This window comes from Coturnix japonica, chromosome Z (assembly GCF_054131305.1).
Source record: "Coturnix japonica strain WE chromosome Z, WE-NBRP24, whole genome shotgun sequence".
Taxonomy (NCBI): domain Eukaryota; kingdom Metazoa; phylum Chordata; class Aves; order Galliformes; family Phasianidae; genus Coturnix; species Coturnix japonica.
In genome coordinates this window covers 12138851-12155500 of record NC_140702.1, presented here as the reverse complement: position 1 = coordinate 12155500, position 16650 = coordinate 12138851, and the positions used below count along the sequence as shown (strand labels likewise).

Below are 16650 nucleotides of genomic sequence, written 5' to 3'. Positions count from 1 at the left end.
CGACCGGTGTTGTGACGTCATATGGCGCCGCCCCGCTGCCGGGGGGTGGGGGGGGGACAGTTCCCTTGGCAACGCCACTTCCGCCGGCGATGTCGGAGGCTCCGCTTGGCGTGGCGAAGGCCGCGCGGCAACGCCGCCATCCCGCGGGGGACGAGCGGCGGGACGGGGCCAACAACGTGTGCAGCCGGTCACGGCACGGGCTGAAGGCACCATCGGGCCGGACTCGAGCTCGGAGCGAGGGCTCGGCAGAGGTGAGCAACCGCGGTTGTCGGCCCAGCGGAAGGAACGGGGTGGGCCTGGGTGGAGGAGCGTGTCCGTGTGGTCTGTGGGCACCGCGATCAGGGGGTGCTGTGGGGACTTGGGGAATCAAACTATAGCCCGACAGATAGAGAGCAGGTGTGGTTAATGCGCATATGGGGCATCGCTCCTCCTAACTTGCACAGCGTAGGACAAAAGCTTGGTACAGATATAGGCAGAGTTAATACATAATTAATAATTTTCCCGGAACCACAGAATCACAGAATTATCAAGGTTGGAAAAGACCTAGAAGATCATCTAGTCCAACCATTACCAATATTTCCCGGCTAAATTCGTATACTTATTCATTATTTTTCCCAAAAAATCTCTTAGCATACGGTCCCTCCCTCTTGCGCATGCGTCATGAGCAGTTGGGGGTCTCCTGGTGGTTGGTAGATGAAGGCTCATCGTCTTCCTGGTGAAGGCTTGTAGTCTATCACGCTATAAACTTCTAACCCTGTAGGGGAGAAGCCCTTGAGCCAGTTCTAACTTGCTTTGTCCATTGGTCACTTACACACTAAATGTTCTCAGAACACTTCCCTTTATGTCCTCCACCCCCCCTCCCCCCACTGTCCTAATCCCAGCTTGTTGCCATCCCCGTTCTTACAGCAGCCTCCATATATTTGCTTCTGTAAACTGTTTTTACCCTTCATTTCTGTGAACCATCTTTTACTCTTCAGGAAGCAGCGCAGGCATTTGTCTGCAGTACTGGTCCCCCACATAGCTTCAGACTAGGTGGATTAATGCTCAGTACTGCCGACAGCCTGGGGGAACAAAGGGGCTGTGGGTCTAAGGGTGGGTGCAGGGGTGACACCTGGCTGCAATATCATCCAAGCAAGAACACTTCTGTGCATTCCTGGACCACTCTTCTGGTCCAGCAATACGTACAGGGTGCACTCAGCGCTGCTGGACCAGCTAAATGCAAAGTGTTTTCAAAAGATAATTAACTTCTCCCATATTTCATATCTTAAGTGCTGGTTTCTTTTGGTAGTGTGCTTTGGAGGATTCTGTGTGAATCCTAATCTTACTGATTGTGCCAAAGTGGTGAGTAGGGGGAAGACACCAGCATTTATAGGCTCCATTTAAAGATGGCTGCACTGGAAAGCCTGATTTTTTTAAAGTGAAGAGAAGCAAGCAAAGCAGTTAAGTTGTACTGCTTCTCTGTTTCGTGTTCTCTCACAACTAATGCTGGCGTTTTTAACCTTATAGCTGACCGTTGCATGTTTCTGTGTATAGACTTAAACGCTTCTTTCTCTCAGGAAGAGTAATGATCTTTTTGTCTCTTTCTTTTGCAGAACACAACTAATGCAGCCAAGGAGTTTCCAGAAGACAGCAGCTTTTTGCCAAAAGCTAGCAACAGCAAGCTGCACCAGACCATGCCAACAGATGCCTCTCCTGACTCTAAGTGCCCCATTTGCTTGGACAGATTTGACAACGTTGCCTATCTAGATCGTTGCTTGCACAGATTCTGCTTCCGTTGTGTTCAGGAGTGGTCAAAAAACAAAGCAGAATGCCCACTCTGCAAACAGCCTTTCTTTTCTATTTTCCATACAGTTCGTGCTGAAGATGATTTTAAGGAATACATACTCAGACCTTCAGAAAATGGTTCTTTTGCCAGCCCTGATGGCCGGAGATTTCGTTACCGTACCACCTTAACGAGGGAACGCCGCACCTCCTCTTACCATAGAGGCAGTTCCTCTTCTCGAAGGACGCTGTCCCCTCCAGATAATGGGATTTTGTTTGAAGGGTTGTCCAGCCAACCTGTGCGGCAGAGAGATGGAGAGATTCAGCAGATGATAAGGAGGCTGGCCTCACGTAGGCAGGCTAGTGCAGAGGGCAGATCTCTGCGGCAGATCCAAGAGGAGGACATGATAAACTTCCGCAGAGCCCTGTACCGCACTGGTGTGCGTGTTCGTAGCATTCAGGATGGTGGCCGCTATCGAGACATTTCCGCAGAGTTTTTCCGCCACAACCCTGCTTGCCTACACAGGTTGGTTCCCTGGCTGAAGCGAGAGCTTACAGTCTTGTTTGGTGCCCATGGTTCTTTAGTTAATATTGTACAACACATCATCATGAGTAACGTGACCAGGTATGATCTGGAAAGCCAGGCTTTTGCTGATGATTTAAAGCCATTTCTACTGAATCGGACTGAACACTTCCTACATGAATTCATCAGTTTTGCCCGATGTCCTTTTAACTTAGAGGCATACGATCAGCATGCCAATTATGACTGTCCTGCGCCATCGTATGATGAAGGAAGCCGCTCAGACTCATCAATTATTACAATCTCTCCAGATGAGGCAGATCTTCAAGGGCCAGAACACAGTTCATCCGTGTCTGGGGTTGGTCAGGCCCCTTGGGACGATGAAACTCCAGGGCCTTCATATTCCATTTCAGAAGAGGTTCGTGCCACTGCAGCTTCTCCTCTGGAGATGTCAGAAAGTTCTGATGAGGATTCTGCTAGGAAAAGAACCACACTGCATCCTCAGTTACAGGCTGGTGTTGACTCCAATGAGAGTGACTCTTCATCAGACAACTGTGTTATTGTTGGGTATGTTAAACCATTAGCTGAGAGGACACCAGAACTGGTTGAGCTGTCCTCTGACTCTGAGGAGTCCATCAGGGAGGAGAAGAGGGAAGATGTGAAGAAAGAGCAGTCAGTCCAGGGTCGCAGCTGGAGTGACAGTGAACCAAGCAGGGCTTCATCACCTCGCTCCCCTCTGTACAAGGAGAATGTGAGTAGCTGTAGGAGTTCCTTATCCTCTGCAGTTGAGAAAACAGAGTCAAAAGCTGATGAGAAGAACAAAGATAAAGTAAAAGAACTTTCTCCACACAACTCAGTCTGGAGCCCATTTCCAGAGACAGACGCCATTTCTTCTCCCTATAGAAAGAATAAAAGTAAAGTAAAAAATTTATCTCCTCTGGGCTCAATCAGGAGCCTGTCTCCAGAGACAGATACCATTTGCTCTCCTTATAGTAAGAATAAAGGTAAAGTAAAAGACCTGTCTCCACTGGACTCAGTCAGGAGCCTGTCTCCAGAAACAGACACTGTTTGTTCTCCATACAGCCACCGACAGTCCAGAAAGAGAAAGACCAGGAGTCCTCAGGCTTATTCACAGAGCAGTCGTGACAGTCATGGCCATCGGTCTAGGAGGGAGCATGCTAGTAAAGGCCAGTCTAAAAAGAGACGATCAAGAAGCAGAGATGGCAGCGAACATAGGAGCAAGAAAAGCAGGAGGAGGTCAAGAACTTGTGACACGGGCCTCTCCCTAAAAAGCCAGAGGGGCTCCCTTAGTCGTGAGAGCACTACATCCAGAGAGGTAAGCAGATCACGATCACGTAGCAAAGGCCATGGCAAAAGGAGGTCAAGGAGCAGAGACAGTGATTATTATTACAGAAGAGACAATTACCAAAGTAGATACCAATGGGGTTATGCTTTTTATAGTCGAAAGACTGTCGGAGATGGCTCCTCCTGCAGGAAGAGAACTCAGTCTAAGGCTCACTATTCAAGGCAATCTGCTAGTCCAGAATTCAGGATACAGTCTTTTACTGAGAGAACAGACCCACATAGCCAGAGGGGATTGCATGAGAGACATTACTACTATTATGAACGATGCAGATCAAGGAGTCGATCAAGCACCAGGTCAAGGACCCCTTCTGGAGGAACAGACAGATTGAAAAGTGAAAAGCCTGGTGGAAAGAGAAAATACAAAACTCGACATTTGGAGAATGCAGTGAAGGAGAGCACTAGTCTGGAGAGAGAAAAGGACCCCAAGAAAGCTTTCTCGAAGTTCCATGACTGCTGCAAAAATGAAGACAGCCTTTCAGACAATCGAGCAAGTAGTGAGACAAAACATAAGAAAAAGAAGAAAAAGATGAGAAGTCCAAGTGTGGAGATAGTCTACGAAGGCAAAGTGACAGACACAATGAAACATGCTAAAAAGAAAAAGAAAAAACATAAGAAGAAGCATCGAAAACATCACATGAGTAACTCGCCACATTCTTCTCCAGTGGTTATTACAATTGATAGCGATAGTAGCAAGGAGCCAGAAAGTACTGAATGTGATAGCAGTGTTACTTGGACTGGCACAACTCACTTGAATGAGAGGGAATGTGAGTCTCCATCTTCTTTCCTGGGGATTACAGGATGTGAAGATGTTTACCAAGTGAGTAAGGAAACTAGAGGAGTAGTGAAAGAATTTAGCATTCCTGACAGAGGAAGGGACTTAGATGCTGACATTAGAAATGCTGGAGCTGAGCTTGTGGAAGCAACAGAAAGAGGTGATCAAAGTCTTGACTTAGCTGATACAGCAAGTGGTAACATGGAAACTGTAGGTAGTGACAGTCAAGAAGCACAAGCAGCGCCTTCCAGTCAACTGTCTTCCCCCAGGACTTCCTTACTAGGGCATCCAGAGAGACCACCACTGATACTAAGACTGCCAAAGAGACTTGTCAACAGATCGAGTTGGTTGGAGTCCCTTGAAAAAAACATGTAGTGTATTTTAAGCTGAACAATCCTTAAAATTGTGAAATTGATTCTAATTTTTTTTTTTCTCCTGTAAGAACAAATCACCGGGTGTTTTTCTGTGTGTGTGTGTGTGTGTGTGTGTGTGTTAAAAAGTTTAAAGAAATGTTTAAACCCATTGAATGTTTATGCACTTTTATGTCAAGTAAGTATAGGTGTATAGGAGCTCGATGATCTTTAGGGTCCCTTTGGAAGTTAGAATTTTGTAAATCCATCTTGTATGTAAAATACATCCACGGAGTACTTCAAAGCTGTGTTTTAACAACAACAAAAAAAAAACATAAACCAAAAGACAGTGAATACAATTTATGGGGATCACTCTTGTTACAGCGGAAAGTTGCTTAGTTCATAAAAAATGATTCAGCCTAAACTGTACCATCGTTTTGATCTGTGTGGTTTAAGGTGATCTCTGTGGAAAAGCAGTTAAGCTATTTCTACATACGTACTGAACAGCACTTCCAGTAACATGAGTTATGTAAATATCTTAATAAAGCAATAAGAATTTTTATTTAAAAAAAATGAATGTAAATCCATTTGTGCTCAGGGGGGTATTCCAGGCTGGAAGATTATCAGGTTCCAACTCCTGCTGAAAGCAGGAACACTTTTGATCAGGTTCTTCAGGATCTGTCTAGTTTTTAATGTTCAACAACTTATGTGCTACCTCTTCTAATCTCAGACTACTCCCCTGGGTTTTTCTTTTTTCTCTGCATGTCCTTCTCATGTTTCTTACTCTTCTGTGTCTGCTACCTCACATCCTGTTACTGTGCAACACTGGCAGCTCCTCCTGAGCTCACTGCTTTCAGCTGGTCCCCGGCTTGCCCTCCTGGATGTCATGCTGTTTGTGTGTACAAGGCATGGGGCCGAGCAGGGCCAGGGTCCCTGGGTCTGGGCACAGCACACCTTCTCTGTGCCAATCCCAGAAGCTGCCTTCTTATGTAGTAGATATGGTTGTGTCTGCCCTACAGAAGTCCATACATCCACTCTCACATCCCACCCTTGCCAGAAAAGGTAGAAAATAGATGGAAAAGCTCCTAGGTGGAGATGGACACAGGGAGATCACATGTGATTACTGTCATGACCAAACTGAGCTCAGGGCAGATAAATTTAATTTACTTTCAGTTAAAATTAAAGTAGGAACCTGTGAAACAAAAAAAGTAAATTCACTTTTTCCTCCTGCTCTCTTTCCAGGCACAGCTTCATTCTTGATGCTTCTGGTTCTTCCTGAGCAGCACAAGTGGTGGTGGAGGGTGGTTGCAGTCAGTCTGTAATGATTTTTGTCTCTGTTGTTGCTTCTTTCTCGCTTTGTGTCTCTTCTCCTGCATGGATCCTTCCCACAGAGCACAGTGCTTCAGGAATAGTCACAGAACCACAGAACCGTAGAGGCTGGAAGGGACCTCTGGAGATCTAATCCAACCTCCTGCTAAAGCAGGTTTCCTACAGTGGGTTCCATAGGAAAGCATCCAGGTGGGCTTTGAATATCTCAAGAGAAGGAAACCACAGGTCCTCTGTGCAGCCTGTTCCAGTGTTCTGTTGCCTTCCACGTAAATAAGGTTTTCCTCATTTGAGATGGAAATTAAAATGTTTCAGATGGTGCCCATTGCCCCTTGCTCTATCACTAGGCATCACTGAGAAGAGCCTTGGCCCATCCTCTTGGCTCCCACCCATTTGGTATTTATAAGCACTGATAAGATCTCCCCCTTCGCTCTTTTCCAGGCTGAATAGTTCCTGGTCTCAGCCTTTCCTCACAAGGTTGTTGTTGCTGTCCTCTAACCATCTTCATGACCTTCTGCTGGACCCTCTAGAAGCTCCCTGTCAGAACTGGACATGATATTCCATATGTTGCCTCCCCAGGGCAGAATGGATGGGGAGGATCACCTCCCTCACCTTGCTGGCCATTCTCTTAATGCATCCCAGGACACCTCTGGCTGCCTTGGCCATAAGGGCACACTGCTGACTCATGGCCATCCTGTTGTCCAGCAGGCCTCCTAAATCCCCAGAGCACCATTCCAGCAGGATATTCCCTAACTTGCACTGTAGCGTGCGATTATTCCTCCCCAGGTGTATTACTCTACACTTGCCCTTGCTGAACCTCATAAGTTTCCACTTGTCCCCACTCTCCAGCCTACCCAGGACTTGCTGAATGGCAGCACAGCCCTCTGGTGTGTCGGCTTGGCATCATTAGAAAACATATTGAAGGTGCATTCTATTATTTCATCCAGGTCATTGATGAAGACATTGAACAACCTGGACCCATTACTGACTGGAGAACACTGCTGAGACACAGGCCTTCAGCTAGATTCTATGATACTAATCACAACACACCAAGCTCTGCCACTTAGCCAGCTCTCCGTCCACCTCCCTGTCTACTCGTCTATCCAATGCTTCCACAGCTTATTTACAAGAATGTCATGGGAGACAATGTAGAAAGCCTTGCAACTTGGCTTGGCAGATATGGATTGCCTATGCCAGATGATAGCTGTTTTGCATTGCAGTAAGGGGTTGCCTTCCTGGAGAATATTTACTTACAGTTGGCCATATACAACATGAGACTGCAAGGATTTGATTTCAGGGAACATCACTGCCTCAAGGTATGCTGCCAGTATATCCTGAGCTTTTTTTTATATTATTTTATCCCATTTGGTACCTAAGCATGTTACTAAAAAGAAAACAGTAATAATAAAGACAAAGGGCTGGAGAACCTTTCCTACTATTGTGATTTAACCATCAGGCATTTAGGTACCACACAGCCATTATCCCATTGGGACAAGAGACAGAATTATGGGGAAAATACCAACTACATTCTGCTCAGACACTACTTCCAAATGGGTAAGAATTCTGGGGCAAACTGACCCAAAAGAGGGCACAGGGGGGTGGAAAGTATTTTCATCTCATCTGGATGCCACATCTAATTGTGTCACTGGGGATACTTTGGTTTGCCACAACATCAGTGTGGGTGTCAGGTTTTTCTGCTTCACCACGTGCAGAAAATTAAAGGAGAAACAAGCCTGATTGCTGGCAACACCAACATGAAACCTTCTGATAAACCAGAATCCTTCTTACATATGTGAACATGTTGCAATGAATTCAGAGGAATCTCGTGAGCAATTGGTGCTCTGAAGTCCACTGATACATACAGTTTTGTGCTTCCATATAAGTGCTGCTGATTCAGTGGTATCAGGCAAGTAGGTGCCAGACAGAATGAATGATAGAGATGACAAATACTGAAGTGATTTGTTCTGTGTGGACAGCTGTCTTTGATGGTCCATGAAGATTTCCATGAGGTTGTTTCAATTTCTATTTCATTCTGGACTTACATTACTCCTTGCTTGACTCTACTGTTACTGTTTAACTGGACTGATGGGAAACAATCACAAGAGGTTACAAATTTTAGGGGAAATGCTCCCAAATGTCTTTTACCAGGTTGTAAATAAATATATGAAAATATCTGATATTTTATCTAAAGTTAACATTTAGTTCCCAGAAGCCTCTGTCTAGACTCATCATCAAGATACATGATTTCATACAACCAAACAGGAGCTTCTAACATGAAAGAAAGATCTCACTTTGTTATTTTATTTTATTTTATTTTATTTTATTTTATTTTATTTTATTTTATTTTATTTTATTTTATTTTATTTTATTTTATTTTATTTTTCACTTCCCATTTGCTAACAGGAGCAAAAATCTGATCTCTGAAAGTCCACTACAATTAGACTCTATGAGGATATTTATCCACGGATCATTATTTGATAGCTGAGATATCTAGCCTTCATATTCTCCAGCCTTTATGCAAAGTAAGCGATGCGGTCATACAGACACATTTCCTATAAAAACATTTGAGAGCCCTCTAAATAGTTCTCGAACAAAGACTGCTAAAATATTCATTATGATGACTGTACAATTTCCTTCAACTCCCTGTAAAGGAGAAGTCTTGTGTTAGAACATGGAATCCTGAATAGGTAAAGCATAATGTTACATACAGATCTGTGTATAAACTCAGATGTTGCATGTAGCACATCTGCAGTGTTCACTTTGGCAACCAAGGGCTTTTAAAACACTGCTTTTAAAATGACAGTGGTTTGTTTAAAGATACATTGCTCAGCTTGGGAAAGAAGTTCTGCCGTGGCAAGGAGCAAGTGAAAAATCCTCCAGACTAAGTTTATATGCTGACTGCAAAACTTCAGGATGACTAAACATTTGTGTCTTAAAAGTGTTTAAAATGCTGGATCATATCACGTAGTCGTGGAAGATGATTTTCTCTGCTGCAACTCTTTGCAATCATGCATGACTGACTTTGGTGGAAGAATTATTATGGTGAGTGTTTTCCTTCCCTCCAAGCCTTGCAGCTTTGTAAGCTGCCTCCTGGAGCTAATTATTTGACGTCTGGCTTAGGGGCAGCCATGTCCAATGTGCTGTGCTGTAACCAGAACTGAAACTGGTGTCCTAATACTCAATATGAGAAGACTTGCAGAAAAAAATAATGATATTACTTTTGTCTTGCACGTAAGTACAGAGGGATGATGTTGTTGCCTTGCTGACGTTGAGTCTTATGTTTTCATTCAGGCTCAGAGACAATTCTGGATTTGCAAAAGGAAAAGAAATTATCTGATCTGTTTCATTGCTTCTGTTCCTGACACAGTCAGAGGAGCTGGGCAATTTCCCAAATAAAAGTTGATTTGGACGTATTTTGCTTGTTGCAGGAAGCGACAGTTTGTCAAAAACTGAGGCTGTATACAAGAAGCACATTCTTGGAGACTTTCCACGTTATATATATATACGCAGTCAGCAGACAGAAAAGAAGTGGCTCTAAGGGCCACTTGTGAGTGGTGTGACAGGAAACAGATGAGGGAATCAAACACCAGTTCCTGTTTGCTCTTTTTTATTCTTTTTCTTTTTTTCTCTTTGATCCAATTGTTAAGCACAGATACAAAAACTACCTTGATATATTACACAGCAGCTTTTTTTTTTTTCCTAAGGGTACATACCTCTGTCCTTCCTCCCTCCAGATTTAATACTGCCACTGGATCTTCCTTTGGAACAAGGACACCCCAGACATTTTCCTCTCTTAGCCTGCAGTCCAGGCACATGGAAACAGGCCCTACAGCCCGTCAGGTGCCTCATTTGTTCATGTGACAGCAGCCTGAGCTGAGGTCCATTCTTCTGTTGTAACTGATAGCCTAAATGGCTTGAAGTTATGCCATAGCTTGCCTGTGACTGTTGTCCCTTTGGTACTGCAGTGAAATAAGGAAATGAAGCTGGGCAGGAGCTGGAGTTTCACATCAAATGTATTGCTCTTCCAAATCTGAGTGAGACATCAACTTTCTAACTGGGTGGTAGAACTTCAAAGTGCTAAAAACCTCTGCTCTAACTAAAACATGTAGTTGCATTTTATGTTTGTATATTATGCTTTGGTTTTATTTTTTCCTTTGCTTGACTCCTAAGCTATTTTTCTTTTTGCTTGTTTGTTTCAATTAAACATACCCTCCCTCAAAATGAGCTGCACTTGCACTGTGTAACTTTGCCCACCACAACTGCAGCCATTCCAGTACATCATCCAAGTACCACATATTGCCAGTTAGAACAACACACAGTGAAAGATGCCTGGAGTATGGTTTCAAACATCTTGGTAAAGATCATTTATACAGCTGGAGTGGCGAGGGTGTTTCTCCTATAACACAATTGTATGAAATAACTTCTATGTCAGCAGATCCTCCCAGTGTCTGTAAAGTAGCGCTAATTCTAAGCTTTTCTCCTTGCTGATATTCACTGTATAGACATTACTTTGACGATGGTGTTTTTCATCCTGAAATCCTCATGGCAGAACGTAACGTCCTCTGTATCTCATGGATCAGGATAGATGAGCTGCATCAAACACTACTTGACACCCATTAATTCTTACTAGTTTCTCTTTCAGGAATTCACGGTCTACTTTATCTCAAGGTTTTTTAACTGTTGTGGTTTTGATGAGGTCTTTTTTTTTTTCTGATTTAACCCTGTTTTTTTACAGCTGTAGGAGCAGGGAAGAGAGAGTAGCATGTTTTTGGATTTCCTGATCAGACTCCAGACTGGGGTGTCTTTTGCCATCAAAACATTCAGATGCCCTGTGGGAGATGGAGAGGCCTCATTGAATGTCAACTCGCTGATAATGAAGCTCTGGAAAGGAGACAGAAGGTCTGAATAAACAGGGGTGTTTTGTACCTAGGCATATGAAAAACCCTCTGCTTGTTGTGGAACTTGCTTGCTTTCTAGCCCATGGACTGTTAGTGGAAATGTATGTTTCCACAGTTGTGGCCACTTACAGCAACAGATTTAAAAGACTGTTTTTTTTAACATCCCACTGCGCTCTGGCTCTGATGATGCACCACAGTTTGCATCTCCAGTTCCCTCCATTATCAATGGGGAACCCTGTCATCAATTGGACTGTGTTACCTCAGGGCATAAAGAACAACCTGACCATCTGTCAACAATTTGTTGCTGGTGTTTTATCTCCTGTATGTCAGATCCCCTCTTCAGATTACTGGAAGGAGACCTGGACTTATCATCACCACCACATCTGACACCAGCAGCAATGATAGAGCTGAATGCTACCATCTTATAGATGACCCAGCCACTGCTGTGGAACTGTTGGGTTTGGTTAAAATGGATTATTGTTTGTATTTTAACTACGGTAGAAAGAATCAATCATTAGTTCAGTGTGATAATTCTAGTTTAACTGCTTATAGAAATCACTCTGCTTGGTGTAATTAAGCCTGGGAATGTGGATACTGAATGTATTAAAAATAAGATTCGTTTTTGCTTTTCTCTGTGTTTTTGTTTGCATTCCTTGCTTATTACACTGTATTCAGGAGTGATGCAAAATTCTTTATACCATGCTTTTTTCATTAGTAAAGAAGGGGGAGATGTGGGAGATGGAGGGTTCAGCTCAGCCTCATTGAATTCAACTCACTGATAATGAGACTCTGAAAAGGAGACAGAAGGTCTGAATAAACAGGGGTGTTTTGTACCTAAGCATAAGATAACCCTCTGCTTGTTATGGAACTTGCTTGCTTTCTAGCCCATGGACTGTTAGTGGAAATATACTGAATGTGCATATTAGAACATAAAGTCTTGCTTAGAAGAATAAGCCAGGATACACAAGATAATGGGAATACACAAGATGATGGGGATACACAAGATGATATGGATACAGGAGATGGTGCAGATACACATCATGACCATCATTATCATAGCAGTAAAGAAATCTTCCTGGCACGAGAACCCTGTGATGTGTTACGTACTCATGACAGTGCCCCATCTCAGGTTCCAGAAGGACGAATGCATCTTTGTTCACAGGCAACCTGTTAAGTCAGGAAAAGTAGCATTACAGAAAGTCAATGCATGTGTTATGTGTGCAAATGCCTAATGAACATAAGCCAGCAAACTGATAATGGAATTCCTGTTCCTAACAGAAGACAGTCCCTTTCAGGCTGATCCTGATGAGGCAGCAAGACAACTTCCTGTTTATTGAGAAGAAGTAACAAACTTCTGACTTGAAAATCACTGTAATCACCATGAGAACACAGCCTTTAAGGCTGCTGTACATATCAGTACATTTGGAACATCACAAGGCACAGCAATGCATCACATAATACAAATCCAAATGCTTCTAGGCTGCATGTTGGGTACAGTAGCTCTTGAATCAGGCGATGGGTCAGCCAATCCATTAGACTAGAAGCATTGACTTCAAAGCAAGCAGGAGAAAACGGTCTATCCCCAGTTGGTGTGATGTGGAAAATGTGTGACCACACACATTGTGGAAAACACAAGAAAATGGAGGGCCTGTTATTTATTTTACCACGATGTATTTTTGCAGTTCTCCCACCTTTGAGAGATGTCATGTGCCAACCTGAAACATCTCACATGTTCTGTTATCGCTTATCCATATTTGAGCACACACTGAAGGTTTTGGAAAGAAGAAATCCACAAGAAAGTGCAGTCTGTGAAAAATAGAATTATCTTGTGGAAAGGTGTGCAGTTTTTTACCAAAAACACAGGAAAATAGATTTTAACATAATTCCGTTCTTATGTAAAAACATTTAATAGATGTCAAAATAAATGTTTTATTTTGATTCAGTTTATATAATACATAAATATGTTGCATGCATATATCTATATTTAGTAAGGTACGGTATTATATGCTTAGTATTCCACATTTAAAGTTTTGTATGAGAATATTCTCTTTTGAGAACAAAATGTTCTGATGGTGCTGGGAAGTGCTTAGAAGCTTACAAAATGAGTATTATTGGCTTGTAATTTCATGGTAGAGGAGTGAATCTTACGACTTCTGGCTTCCAAATAAGGCAGTGTTTTTCATCTAACTGCTAGAAATCTCTTCAGAGATTGTATTTAATAGTTTTCATCACTTAAGTGTGTGTGTGAAAAGATGACAAATGCACAGTGTTTCTCAGGAGATGGCAGTGTTGAGTTGGGAAGTTTACAGGGGAAGAGCTACTGAGACACAAAAATCTTTGAAAATAGAAGATAGGGTTTTGATAAAGCAGCATGTGGATGCCATGGAGTAATGGAGAATGCTCCAGCTGTACTTCACCCTTTTGTGGCCGCAGTGGCATGTATTTCTTTTTAACTAAGATCATAGACTGCGGTCCTTTCATAAAGGGAGACAGAATTGGCTACTGGGTCTGATTACGGTCACCTGAGATAATTTTTAACTTACATGTGTTTGTGTACAGATTTTTCAGACAAATACATATTATTATATCCATACAGTTGCAGTGCTTCCAAGTTAGCTCCTACGAAATGCTGACATCTGAATCTGTTGTGGACTGAACATTAAGATCCACAAACTGTTTGCCTAAGAAAAAATACCACAGGCAAAAAAGACATCTCAAATGATAAAAAGAGGGGGGAAAAGTCATTACAAATGCAGTATCAAATGTGTATGAGAACATTAAGGCTTTATTATGAATACAAATTATTTTTTATTTTGCATAGTCTTGCTCTGGGTCTTATTCTAATCAACACTGAAAACAGCGACAAAAACACAACGAAAGCAGTTGCAGGGAATTGCCCTATATGAATGTTTTCCAACATGACAGAAAACAGTGTCTGATAGAATACCATGTTTTCCTCTGTTCCTAACTGTGAAACATAACCATGTCCCCATCATCATTACAAAAGTCCTGCAACTCTGTTCATCTCTAATTTAATCTAATATTGGCAAGAAAGCACCTGGGGAGTAGGGAAGCTGAAACTTGGAACCTTGAGCAAGAAAGAGCTGATTTTGTCCATCTTTAGTCTGAAGCTGTGGCAGCTTGGACCATGCATGTCTCTCTACAAGTGTGCGTGCACATACAAAAACTAAATGTTTTCATTTTTTCCATCAGTATTCCCCAACAATGCATACTCCTGCATTCATACATATGAATGTTACTATACAGTGACAACACAAAACATAGCTGTTTCCTGAAGATGTTGGTAGAGAGTGGGTCTCCATGTGGTGGAAAGCTGCATTCTGCAGACACAAACAGTGCCAGCTTATATGGACTTATATGAACAGGTATCTCTGGGGTAGCCTGTAAATCAAGCTGGCTACAAAGGGTGACAGATTTACTAAAGGTAACACAGAGCTTTCCTATGGATTTGTATGAGTGAAGAGCTCACCTGGGCAGATCCTTACTCAAGTAAGAATTGCCCCACACACACATGGGAGGGAAGGCCACAATGAGGTCTCCCCAGAGCCTTCTCTTCTCCAATCTAAACAAGCCCTGTTCCCTCAACTTTTCCTCATAGCAGAGGTGCTCCTGCCCTCTGAAGTTAGTGCATCTGAAGAAGTTCCCTGCATTGTTTGCTGAAATGACATTTGTTATTTTGCTGTTTGTTTTTTGTTTTCTTCTTTTTCCTGATCCTCATAATGACCAGATCCTCATTTACTGTTTTTCTTGAGCACAGTAACTGCTTTTTCCATCACTGACATTTTATGGCTTTCCTGCACTTTGAAAATTTATTTCATCTCCGCTTTCTAAGACTTAGGCTCTACTTCTGCTGAAATCACTGAGAGTTGTAGTGCTTTGCAAATAAAATGTTAAGCCAACTTATGATGTCTTGAAGCTAACTGATGCACATTGCATTACTGAAGTATTACTCTGGCAGGTACAAGTAAGGTACAAGTTGTGTCCCTGCTGTTTCTTGGTATACTGTAGTGTTTACCTTCCACTGAACAATAGTGACTGTTGAATGCCTTTATGTTTTCAAAAATAGTTTGTTGAAACATGGAAAGCTGAAAAGATTTTTTTTTGCTGAAGTGAAAGCTTGTGTTATAGATGTCAGATGTTTCTTTTGACTCATTGTAATGTCAAGTTGACTTTGCTCTTTAGATGACTGAAAAAGATGGATTTCCATAAACACACAGCTTTTGATTCATTGGAGTAAGCTGTTCAGATCTTTGATTATTATTAGGGTTGGCTGTTTTGTTTTGTTTTTTGTTTTTTTAAGTTCCCCTGCATAACTCATAAGCATGTATGCATATTCTTTCCTTATCTCAACATTTTGGTCTGATTTTGAACCTTCAGATGTTGCTGAAGGCACACAAAGCAAGAAATCACAGTACAATGGGCTTGAAGCTAACAAAGCAAACTCTATGTTGTGGTTTAACCCAAAAGGCAGCTGATCACAACTGGTTGCTTATTCCCCCTGTTGGCGAAAGAGGGATGGTGAAAAACGTTGGGAAAAGTTTAAAAAATACATATTAAAACAAAAAACAAAAACAAAACATATACTTAAGTAATCATTAAGGTTGGAAAAGACCTCTAAGATCACTAAGTCCAACTGTCAATCCATCACCACCATGCCCATTAAACTGAGTTGCTCAATGCCACATCTACCATTTTCTTGAACACCTCCAGGGACAGTGACTCCACCATGTCTCTGGCAACCTGTGCCAATATGTCACCACTCTTTCTCAGAATGAATTTTAATACCCATCTTGAACCTCCTTTGGCACGACCTGTCACAAACAGAAAGGAGATGCACAGAAAGTCTGTCTGAGGTTTTATTTGGAAATACGCTACTTTGAACTCTAATTCTGGACAACTGTTAGCAGAACTTTAAAGGTAGAAATGAAAGATTATAGGAGTAATTCTGATTATATCTCTTTTGATTCTTCTAATTGTGGAAATAAAGCACACCTCCAATGTGATACTTTAGATGCTATTAGCACTGTCTAATAAGCAGGTGGTGGCTTTTCTTCTTCTGAGTTGTTGATGAAGAATCTAAGTTACAAACCAAAAGCAATAATGATGAAATAGATGATATAGCTAATTGTGTTGCATTTCACATTTGCACAAGCATAAACAAGAACAGAAGTTGTTCCACCTCTCACATCAGGTAGTAATGCTGCTTTGTGTGCATTACACTGCAAACACCAGAAAAAGCAATATGAAAAAGGTTCAATAGTTTCTGCTCACTTGGCTTTTGGGAAGCTGAAGGCTGACTTCAGGATGTGACTCAGATTCTTACTAGAAGGAGAATGAAACTACTTCAAAGCACCATTCTACTCTGAAAAATAAATCGGATGTGTTGTCTCAAGAACATTATATTTACCATCTCTTCATTGTCTCTTGGACCGTTAAAGCATTTTGTTATAACTGGCTCTGAGAAGCTCTTGAAACTTGAAAGTGAAGGTTTGCCCTTTACGTTTCTCCAGAATTAAGGATTCTAAGATCATAACTTTTCCAGCTAGTTTGTTGAGATCCAGGCAGAAAAAGATCTAACTCATTCTCCTAACTGTGTTCAGGAACACATGAGAAAGGAATGAAAGTGTTCTGTTCACA

General features: G+C 42.1%; 1 protein-coding gene across 1 annotated transcript; it reads left to right on the top strand.

Annotated features, from left to right (window-relative positions):
* The first annotated feature begins 76 nt into the window (after positions 1-76).
* Positions 77-5341, top strand: LOC107306589 (TOP1 binding arginine/serine rich protein, E3 ubiquitin ligase). Its single transcript, XM_015849874.3, has 2 exons — positions 77-251; positions 1593-5341. The coding sequence occupies exons 1-2, from the start codon at positions 90-92 to the stop codon at positions 4791-4793; spliced, it is 3363 nt and encodes a 1120-aa protein (XP_015705360.2). The 5' UTR covers positions 77-89; the 3' UTR covers positions 4794-5341.
* The last annotated feature ends 11309 nt before the right edge of the window (positions 5342-16650 follow it).